Source organism: Chiloscyllium plagiosum, chromosome 14 (genome assembly GCF_004010195.1).
Source record: "Chiloscyllium plagiosum isolate BGI_BamShark_2017 chromosome 14, ASM401019v2, whole genome shotgun sequence".
Classification (NCBI taxonomy): domain Eukaryota; kingdom Metazoa; phylum Chordata; class Chondrichthyes; order Orectolobiformes; family Hemiscylliidae; genus Chiloscyllium; species Chiloscyllium plagiosum.
Genome location: NC_057723.1, coordinates 27,330,107 through 27,341,047, shown reverse-complemented (window position 1 = coordinate 27,341,047; position 10,941 = coordinate 27,330,107). Strand labels below are relative to the sequence as shown.

General features: G+C 37.3%; 1 protein-coding gene across 9 annotated transcripts in view; it reads right to left on the bottom strand.

The window, feature by feature from the left end:
* Positions 1 to 10,941, bottom strand: part of LOC122556577 (rap guanine nucleotide exchange factor 6-like) — a 375,201-nt gene that overhangs the window by 89,283 nt on the left and 274,977 nt on the right. For all 9 annotated transcript variants that reach the window (XM_043703419.1, XM_043703411.1, XM_043703415.1 and 6 more), the window contains 5 exons: positions 7,672 to 7,836; positions 7,276 to 7,383; positions 5,878 to 6,081; positions 4,311 to 4,419; positions 1,479 to 1,725 (listed from right to left, as the gene is read on the bottom strand). In XM_043703419.1, the coding sequence (XP_043559354.1) occupies positions 1,479 to 1,725; positions 4,311 to 4,419; positions 5,878 to 6,081; positions 7,276 to 7,383; positions 7,672 to 7,836 (833 nt within the window). The remainder of the gene's footprint in view (positions 1 to 1,478; positions 1,726 to 4,310; positions 4,420 to 5,877; positions 6,082 to 7,275; positions 7,384 to 7,671; positions 7,837 to 10,941) is intronic.

Genomic DNA, 10,941 nt, shown 5'->3' with positions numbered 1-10,941 from the left:
AAACCCTCCTGAACACACCTTACAAAAACAGCTCCTTCCAAACCATCTGCTCGGAGGAGGTTCCAATCAATATTGGGAAAGTTAAAGTCACCCATTACAACTACTCTACTACATTCACACTTTTCCAAAATCTGCCGACCTATGCTTTCTTCAATCTCCCTGCTGCTATTGGGGGGCCTATAGTAAACCCCTAATGAGGTGACTGCTCCCTTACTGTTCCTAATTTCCACTCATACTGACTCAATAGGCAGACCCTCCTCGACAATGGGTAACTTCTGTAGCTGTGATACCCTCTCTGATTAGCAGTGGTACACCCTCTCCTTTTTTCCCCCCTCCCTATTCTTTTTAAATGTTCTAAACCCTGGAACATCCACCAACCATTCCTGCCTCTGAGAAACCCACGTCTGTTATGGCCACAACATCATAGCACCAGGTACTGATCCATGCTCTAAGCTCATCACTTTCATTCCTGATACTCCTTGCATTAAAGCAAACACAATTTAACTGATCCCTTGGTTCTTTCCCAGGAAGTTCCTTCCCACTGGCTGTGCTACCTCTTGCTATTGCCTCATTTCCATCAACTCTCACCTCCAGTATATAGCTCAAGTTCCCATCCCCCTGCCATACTAGTTGAAACCCTCTTGAACAACTCGTACAAACCTTCCACCCAGGACATTGCAATGATTTTCTAGATAGATACTGGAATGAATGGCTTGGCCAATAAGGAAAGATTATGCTTGCTTAGAAGCTTTAGAAAGACTAAGCTTATTGTCACAGGAGTTTAAAAGAGCAAGGGAGGATTTGACTGAATTGTAAAAAATCCTGATTGATCTTGATAAGGTAAATGTAAAAAAACATTTCCTCTTGTGGTTCAGTCCACAACCAGGTGCAACTGTTATCGAAATTAAGGGCTGCCTTTTTTGGACAGAGATGAAAGGAATTTTGTTTTTAATCTGGTGGGTAGTATGATTTTGGAATTACTGGCCTCAGAAGGTGGTGGAGGCATAGTCATTGAATATTTTTAAGAATGTAGGAAAAGAGATTCATGTTAGACAAGGAAATCAAAGGTTAACTGGGAATCGAGGTAGGTTGGAATATGGAATGTAACACACAAACACATCAGCCAGGATCTTATTGAATGATGAAGCAGATTTGAAGAGCTCAATGGTCATAATTCAGATCTTCATATATTTGTATGTTTAGCATTCAAAGTATTCAATAATCATCAAACACTTAATTTTTTTGGTTGGACAGTGTCTTTCAATGATTCTCATGCTGATACTTGCTCAGCATCAGCTTCATAATATAAGTACAATGAGATCAATTAGATAGTCTTGATTCCATTATTTGTCCTGTATGTATTTCAAATCATAGAGATTAACAATTAGAATTGGTTGTAACTGGGTATTTTCAGAAAGATAGTCAGCCATTAATGAAAAATTCATTATAAATTCATCTGACTCAAATATTCGACCTACCTGAATGGTTTTGGTGGCAAGATGCTGAAACGTGTCTTGTCAAGTATTTTCCGAATTTTGTTGCGACCACCTGATACTGTGTTGGCTTTCATCTTCTTGTTACTTTTCTCAGAAGGAAACATTTGCTCCACATCTCTGTGCAAATCTGGATGCGAGTAACGATTCCCCTTTTTTTCTGCAATTTTAGGAATGTGAGGAGCCCCGTTTTTTTTCTCCTGAATTAGTCTATTTAACAACTCCTTAAAAACTGCAGAGAGGAGAACAATCAATAATTGCTAACAGCAGAAATAAATTTCCACAGTCAAATAATTCGACTTGAAATTGCTCAGTTCAAAACCCTTCTTCCCAAATATCAATTTTTGGCAACTCCTGTCTTCAGTTACTACCTGTTTGTTGATCCTCACCCACCATACAGCCATTTTTAGCATAATATAACTCTAGTGTAGATGGAAGATTAAACAAGCTACAATATTCACTGTTCCTGATCAAGTCACAATTTTCTTTAAACTTTTGAGTCTATATGAAGTCATCCCTTTGTCAAGAGTTCAACTGCTTCTCCTCAGCGGATCAGAGATTAGGAAAAGAACACTGTGAACATGCACTCAATGCTCTGTGACAACCCACATTTGTACATAAAGTTGCTCCCTCATAAAATTAAGACGAATGTTTGAAATGCTATTGCTGAGTCCAAAAGCTTTTTGTTCAAACAAGTTTCTTAAAGAAGGAGGTAAAATCCCAAATTTCCATTGAATGTAATAATTTGGCAGTATTTCATTCTAACATAATCAATCCAGATTATGATACTTATGTCTGTTTGTAAAGGACCTCATTATTTTTTCCTTCTGGACTATAAATTGGAAAATGGTAGTTGGATAGTGCTATATAGCAAGTAGGAATGTTTTTCTATTTGGAGGTTAAGTGGGATTGGGTGGTGTATATTTAGCTGCACAAGGTTATGTTACTTTTCAAAGTAGTGGGTGGATACTTAAGGAAATAGAGTGGTACTAGGAGTCTTTGAGCTAAGTGAAAATTGCTTAATGACACCCCTAGGACTAGTTCAGTTTCAGTTTCTTACGGACCTGTCAGGGTATGACACTTTCAGAGGTCAGTCAATCTGTGGAATTCTTTACCACAGTGGCCTGTCGAGGCTGGGTCATTAAGTATATTCAGAGCTAAAATGGACAGATTTTTAATCAGTAAGTGATCCAAGAGTTATTGGGAAAGTGCAAAAACAGAAATTGAAGATTATCGGATCAGCTATAATCTCACTGAATGGCAGAGATGATTCAATTGGCAGAATAACTTCTGCTCTTAAATTTTATGACTTTATATAGCGCCTTAGAACTGTAAAGCTGACAAAGAACTCCCAGCAAGTGCTGATCCTGTCAATCAGCATCAACACACTAATACAGAACTTTAAGTGCTAGAAGTTGATGTTTTCTCCTGTGCACTTAATTTCTAGTAGATATTAGATGGCATGAATGAGTAGGATAGAGTGGGGGAAGAGGAGTGGAACTAAATTGGCATTGGGGTATGAAAGGATATGGGGATGGAAGGTGAGTATTTGATAGCCTGCATGAGACATGATGAGTTATGGGGTTTGGGGCTGGAAGCATTTAAAAAATTTTAATTGTTCAATAAGTCACTACCGTTCAAAGCAAGCTTTTCACTCAGCATGCCTCTGCTCTTCTTGAGTCGCCTGGCCCACCTTCCAATTCAGCTCCTCACCCCACTAACTCTGAAAATAGTGAGCGCGGGAGGACAACTTTAAAGTGAGGTTTGCAGAGCCATAGATTCTCCCACCTTTGCACATCTGACATGGGAACAAAGATCAACATTCAAACACTTTGTGAGTAGGTATCAAGGTCTTTGAAGTTACTAAGTAGAATGGCTTCTAACAAGTTACATAGGCTTTAGATCCATTCTTAATGCAGTTCAGGAGTGCAACATACGGGTGAGTGCTCAGCAGATGATTTTTCTCATCACAAATTTACTTGTAATTTGAAAACAAAGAAAGGGGACTAATAGGAATTAACGAATTGGAAACAGGAAAGATAGAGATCATTTGTTTGGTAGTAGTTTGAGCAGGTTCTGGTCGTTAATTTCCCCATATCCTTACTGAGGTAATGGTGATGAAAACTTTGCTTAAACTTCGGTCTTATTGTCACTACAAAATCTCTGAACATGACACAATTTTCTAGAATAAACGAAGAAGAAAAAACTTTGCTTCACCTTACATGTTTCAGATCCTTCAGTCATTCCAACAACCTTCACAACAAAAAGTACCTGTGAAGTGTTTTTTACTGTTGGGTCAGTAAATAGAATGCCCCATTAGCACAAAGTTCCTCAAAAAGAAATTAAATAAACAATTTGCATGTTTGTTGGAGAAAAGGAAAATATTGACCATAGCATCAAAGAAACTTTGAATAGTACCTACCTACCCATATTTTTTTTTCTATTCACCTTGATTGTGCAGACTGGGTCTCAGTTTATCATTCAAAAGACACTAACATTCACTCATTACGAAACTCAAGCACCTTTTGTGATTTCACACTCAAGTCTTTATCATGTAGCTTCAGAACACAACCTTCTGACTCTGAATTGAAAGTGTTAAGTGCTCAGAACAAAACCTTGCAAAGTGAACATACTGCCAAAGTAGTACATTTGAAATGTAACCCTTTGGGACATCCTCAGGATATAATAAGGTACCATATTCAATAAGATTTGTAGTCATATGCATGAAGAAAAACACTAACTCAATAACTCTCAAGTTACATATATCACTAATGGTATTAATTAATTTGATTATATTGAAAGTTCATATGCACTCACCAAAAATGTTGGTCTTCACAGTGATAGACAAATGTGTATTATTTCTCAAAATATCTTGAGCTTTTGTGAACTGGATATTCTCAAAGTTCTGTCCATTTACTTCCATAATCTGAAATAGATTTGTCACTTGTTTTAAAACTTTTATTGATATTAAGAAAGACAGAATCAACACACACTTCCCCCTTTGCTTGCATTTTGTTAGCTGCATCATCAATAGGCAATCATGCCAATGACCAATTACTTATCATAGAGTTAAATATTTCTTCTTTCGTGTATTAAGCAATCGGCTGAATATTACACATTGCCTTAATGTAGCAGAACTTCAATCTCTCACGACAGGCATCCCCTCATTATTCCCTCCTCCAAACTGTATTTTCAACAGAATTTTCCACATAGAAACCTGAAGAATGCTGCAGATTTTATGTCTCGCTAGACCTAGTTAATTGGGGTTAATTATAGAATTAATACAACCCATCTTGTCCAAGATCAGCTAGTTCTGCATGAGTAATTCATCTTTTGATCCTTGTGGTTTTCCAGTTCATATGACTCAGCTAAAATCTAGATAGATTTGCTCCAAGTAGAAGTGAAGTGTCTTATCTAAGGTAGGACTTAGGTACTGTCATAGCAATGTATAGTAAGGTGCCATGTCTAAACTGATTATTCAAACAGAATACAAAATGTTGTTAGGGTATAAATTCAAGGTTACAGTTAAATTTTCTGTATTACCTTCCCTTGTTTCATACTTATTGTCACATTGTTCATAGAAGTATTTGCAGTTAAATTTTAAGGGAATATGAAATACACATAATTCTCATTCTTGAAACTGAACAAAGGGAAGATTTAAACACAAGCGACCATGCCCAGTATAAATAAGGTTGCATATGTATGGTTAGATAGTCTAGTTAAAAAACAATTTATATTTACATAGTGTTTTCTGGATGTCTCCAAGTGCTTTGCGACTAAAGAACGTGTTAGAATTCAAAAAATACAGCATCTATTATGCACATAGCAAATTTCCACGACAGAAATGCTATAATGACCAGAAAATGTGCTTTTGATGTGATGTTGACTGAAGGACCAATGTCTAGATTAGAGTGGTGCTGAAAAAGCACAGCAGGTCAGGCAGCATCCGGGGAGCAGGAAAATCCAAAAGCCCTTGATCAGGAAGGAAGGATCCCTAGGACACCAGGGATAATCTCCTGGCTCTTCCTCCAAATGGTACCCTGAGACTTTTTACATCTACCCGAGAAGACAGATGGGACTCTACTTTGATGTCTCATTCAAAAGAGAACATCTCCTACAGATCTCACTGAATCTCATTTTAAGACTCGAGCGGGACTTGAATCCGGAACCTTGTTACTCAGAGGTGAGAGCAATGTCAACTTAGTAACTGCTTACACACTCAAAATTTCATACAATATCTGTTCATTCTTAATACAATTGACAAAAATACACATTTAATTTTAATGAATTTACAAAAATTAAAATAAATAAATTTTTAAAAGCCCAAGCTTCAAAGATTTCAATTGTTTCAAATGATTGTACTTTCAAATTCAGTAGTTTTTACCTGGTCGCCTCGCTTAATACCAGCCTCAGCAGCTTTACTGCCTGTCTCCACACTTTCCACAAAAATACCAAATCCTCTCTCACTGCCACCAAGCAAAGTGAAGTACAATGGGGACTCTCTTGAAGGCTTTAGCAAAGTTATCTGCCTCCATTTGGCTTTAGCAGCACATGCAATATTCAACAACCTGAGATGTCCTTTCATTTTCTGTAGATTAAAAAGAATATGTATTGAATAGTAACTTTACATACAGTTTACAGTAAAGGTAGAAAACAATGAGTAATTGACAGTTATTGTAGGTTGCTACTCTAATCGAAGTATTCAAATGGAATACTTATGACAGAACAAATGATTTATAATCCATCCAAAACTCAAAATTGAAGTATTTAAAAATCAACCAGCTATGTAACTAGCTTTAATTTATTTCATTATATTTCAGTTTTAACTGTTGTTAATCTTGTTAGCGACTATTACAAAGGCACTACTTGTTCAAAACTAGCTGCACAAGTCTATTAAAACAAGAATATTCTTTATTCAGGCAATAATGTATGATTAAGCAATATATGAGGCACTTGATGCATCAGTGTAGTATATGTTCTGGCATGAGGCAGAGATAGGCACAAAAGCATTGATTAATCTAACTTTGCAATCTATTGTTGCTATTAGATCTCATTAATTTAAACAAAAAAGTCAACAAGTGTACTTGATATTTAATGCTATTAACCAGACCAATAGAACAAAAGAATTGACTTTGGTGAAAATTAACAACGTAAATAGAATGGTGTTTGGAGAAACAGTTAGAGGGCAGGGATGGGATTGGTAATGAAGTCTTACATTATGTCATTGATCTGATCAGAACTATATTAACGGCATTCTATGACAAGTACTTAGAAAAAAACAATAGACATCTAAGAACAATTACTACTGAGGTTCAATGACATCATAAATTACAAGAGTGAAGCTTGAGCCATTTATTGCTCACTGATGCCACATGGAAAGCATAATTAAAGTACCAACAAAATAGGGAATGACGACAATAGGGAAAAAAAATCTTATTGTTTGTAGGCAATGAATGTGCTTGTTTGGAACTTTGAATCGGTTCTATAACCACAGGTTTTTCAAAATGATGCAAGTTTATATGTTTTATTATAAACTCTAGTATGTTATTATAATCCCTTCCCAATACTATATACAGGTGTGTTCATGTTCGACCAATGAATGCATTTTCTATTTTCCTCTTCCTCATACTAGTGATGCATTTAACTTGCTGTGCTTAACTTGATGTGATATTTGCTATTTTTAATCATCCTACAGCTTACTTCTGTACTTTGTTTTCATCATGCCAAAATGTTAACTGATGTGCCAGTAGTACTTTTGTGTTAGTTCAATTTACATACTTACTGCAGTTTCCAACTTATTTTCAAATTCCTCTAGAAAATTGGTCATGGCAGGATCTCCTTCAAAATCATTGAAGTGATTGTTCACCCACAAGAGCACAACTCGCGTGACCTGAAACATAATTATTTGGAATTCAGAAGATATATATATATATATATATATATTATATATATACACACACACACACTCACATAAAATAAACAAGTCATAAAACATGCTCAGGAGTTTGAAATAAACTTAATTACATACTTTCATTACTACAGATAGCTGCTGTATGTTATTGTCACGACATACAGTCACACAAAATGGCAGTTCATCCAAATACACAAAAAAGTCTTCAAAATCCATTTTTATACTTCCACTTTATTCACTAGAAACTAATTTAATCTTGACACTAACCTTGTCCCGAAGGCTATCAATCTTAAACCACTCCAGTAATTTCTCTCCAACCTCCATGGGGCTTGACAGAAATGTTCTACATGTTAATAAGAAATCTTCTATGTATGTGGGATCCACAATGGAATGTTCTTCAACTAGATGTCTAATGAGTCTGTCTGGTGTTCCCTGGAAAAGTAAAGGAATGTTATTGAAGTCAGTTCAGCTATCTTGCTTTTGGATTAGTGATGCTGGAAGAGCACTGCAGTTCAGGCAGCATCCGAGGAGCATCAAAGTTTTACCTGCACATCCACTAATATCATTTATTGCATCCGTTGCTCTTGATGAGGTCTCCTCTACATTGGGGAGACTGGACACCTCCTAGCAGAGCACTTTAGGGAACATCTCCAGGACACCTGCACCAATCAACCACACCGCCCTGTAGCCCAACATTTCAACTCCCTTTCCCACTCTGCCGAGGACGTGGAGGTCCTGGGCCTCCTTCACTGCCGCTCCCTCACCACCAGACGCCTGGCGGAAGAACGCCTCATCTTCCGCCTCGGAACACTTCAACCCCAGGGCATCAATGTGGACTTCAACAGTTTCCTCATTTCCCCTTCCCACATCTAACCTAGTTCCAAACTTCCAGCTCAGCACTGTCCCCATGACTTGTCCGACCTGCCTATCTTCTTTTCCACCTATCCACTCCACCCTCCTCCCTGACCTATCAACCTTCATCCCCTCCCCCACTCACCTATTGTACTCTATGCTACTTTCTCCCCACCCCTACCCTCTTCTAGCTTATCTCTCCACGCTTCAGGCTCTCTGCCTTTATTCCTGATGAAGGGCTTTTGCCCGAAACATCGATTTTGTTGCTCCTTGGATGCTGCCTGAACTGCTGTCCTCTTCCAGCACCACTAATCCAAAATCTGATTTCCAGCATCTGCAATCATTGTTTTTACCTCAGTTGTGTTGCTGACCTTTCTGATTTTCTCCTTCTCTGCAATTATCAGGGAAGTGGGGATGGCACTTCACTCAACAGAGAAAATAGATCAATCAATACATTCTACCTACAGACTGTTACAATTAAATATGTGGCCCAAAGTGTGGATGCATCACATCAAGTATGTAAGAAGATGTCATGTTTTAGGTTTACAAACGAACATGACTGTTACTTAATTTTTAAACTAATGAAGCACTGTACAAGCATCAGCAAATCAAACATGTTTTTATATAAATGCTGAAAACCAAATTTTTTCACAAAATTGTACATTCGTATGCATTTCAGTGTATGTTAAGAAGCTGCTAGGTTTCAGTATTATGAATTAGCAAGACTAAAGGTCAACTTCTAACTAATGGAGCACTGTATAGGTATCATGCAAATTAAATCTTTATTTTTTACATAAAACCAAGTCTACTAATGTTTTGTCTTTCTCTCAGTGAGAGCACTCTTATCAAAGGTGAAAGGTCAGATTCAAACCCAAGTCCAGATGTTTCAACAGACAATACAAGATGATACTTCAGTATAGTACAGAGGGACTGCTTTATTGTTACAGGTGTCATCTTTTAGCAGAGGCAATAAAGTAACTACTCAAGATGCATAGAAAAGATCCTTGGTACAATATGAATTTGTAGAGCTGACAAGTTCTCTTGGTGTCCTCAGCCATCTGTACTATTCACTGCAATTAGCTACATGCTTTACAATCACAATCTATTGATAGATCTGTTACATGATTCTCAAAAATAAATATGTTGTGAAATGAAAAGCAAGAAAGGAAGTGACAGAAGAAAACTATCTGAGGGAGTTTAAGTCATTCTTAGGCCAGTTTTAAGTTAATCCGCCTAACTTGTATGAAATTGTGTTAATTTCGGTAGAAACAACATTTTAGACCAGAGGACATCTTGGAATGAATCTTTGTATTTCTGTGGATCAGCATAATCTTCATATTTTAGCTAGTTCTAGAAACAATACAGAGATGTATGTGCCTGTAACCAGATAATGTACTGAAATAAAAGGTGGATAAAGTTGCCATACTCCTACCAGAAAGAGGGAGTGCTCTCTTATGAGAGAGAGATAGCTGGTGGTAACTTAAGCAGAGAGCTACCATACCTCAGGTGAGGTGAGAGACCGAGAAGGACAATCCTTCATGGTAACCATAGCCAGTGTGGGAATTGCATCACAAACAAGCCATCCAGCCAACTCAGCTAAACTGACCCTCGAGAGGGTATGCTGATGAAAACAGTTACATTGAAAGCAATATACCTATGTGGCAAGCTGAAGAATTAACACTACTGCTGACACTGAAACTTTAAGACTTCAGCGTTAAAGACAGCTCAATTAATACATTTTAAAAATAACAATTATTGCAGTGAAAGGCAAATAGCTTATTTGTGATACATGGCCATAGTAACAAGAGATAGGGACTACTGAGAGAGACTTGGATCCATCAGCTTATATAAACAATTGGATGTCCACCAGAATGTCTAACATATGTAAACATAATACAATATATATGAAGGATTAACAATAATAAGAACATAAGCAATAGAACAAGCAAATTTTTGCAGATGCTGGAATCTGTATTGAAAACATAAAATGCTGGAAATCACAGAGTCAGATAACATCCATGACGAAAGAGCAACTTAACATTTGCCTTTCAACGAGATCATGGCTGATCTGTCCCACTCCTCATGTCCTCTTTTGTGTTGGCTTGAGTCAGTCATATAGCACAGGAATAGACCCTTCAGTCCAACTAGTCCATGCCGACCATGTTCCCAAACTAAACTAGTCCCACTTACCTGGATTTGGCCCATATGCCTCCAAACTCTTCCTGTTCATGTACTAATCCAAATGTCTTCTAAATGTTTAATTATATCTGCATCCACCAGTACTTCATTCCACACATGGGCCACTGTCTGTGTGAAAAAGGTTGCTCCTCCCACCTTAAAAATATATCCAAACCTTTTGAATTGTCCCAACCAATGGAAAAGACCCTTGTTATTCACCTATGCCTCTCATGATTTTATAAACCTCTAAGATCACCCCTCACCTACTACGCTCCAGTGAAAAATGTCCCAGTCTGTTTCTATAACTCAAACCCTCTATTCCCAGCAACATCCTGATAAATCTTTTCTGAACCCTATTTTATCAACCTTCTCTTTAAATGTCTGGAGCAAACTATGCTCCACAACTCTCTGGGGACAGAGTTCCACACTGTTAACTGTGAAGTCTGTTATCCTGTGGAGACTGTTTTGTCAAAACATATATGCACATAGGTATTAGTCACATTATAA